The sequence below is a fragment of the Penaeus monodon genome, chromosome 34, assembly GCF_015228065.2.
Source record: "Penaeus monodon isolate SGIC_2016 chromosome 34, NSTDA_Pmon_1, whole genome shotgun sequence".
In the NCBI taxonomy this organism is placed as follows: domain Eukaryota; kingdom Metazoa; phylum Arthropoda; class Malacostraca; order Decapoda; family Penaeidae; genus Penaeus; species Penaeus monodon.
The window spans coordinates 29861232-29861573 of NC_051419.1; the positions used below are offsets into that span (position 1 = coordinate 29861232).

The 342-nt window shown below is 46.8% G+C and overlaps 1 protein-coding gene across 1 annotated transcript in view; it reads right to left on the reverse strand.

Moving 5' to 3' along the window:
• Nucleotides 1-342, reverse strand: part of LOC119594876 (glutamate receptor ionotropic, kainate 2-like) — a 23933-nt gene that overhangs the window by 3616 nt on the left and 19975 nt on the right. Inside the window, exon 6 of the mRNA XM_037943952.1 lies at nt 80-267. Within this exon, the coding sequence (XP_037799880.1) occupies nt 80-267 (188 nt within the window). The remainder of the gene's footprint in view (nt 1-79; nt 268-342) is intronic.

The window sequence follows — 342 nt, forward strand, 5'->3', positions numbered from 1 at the left end:
ATTGTGATAATAACGTCGAACAACACAACGGCAACCAATAACACAAAACCTCACCATCACAGCTTTATATATCAAAGACCAGCGGCCACAATGTCCGGATGCATTTCCACGAGTTCGGACAAGCTGTTGAAGGAAGATCGAGACGCGGGAGAATGTAGCAATGGCCTTGAGGTTCGAACGATAGACGGTGTTTCACGATAAGCATCATTCAGAAACCATATACGGCTAACAGCTGTACCGACGTCACCTGCGGTTCCCATGTTATTGCTGGCGAGGGGAAAACAGGATGATTGGTGCTAAGTTTCTTTTTTGGAGGGGTGGCCATGTCTGTGTGATTTTGAG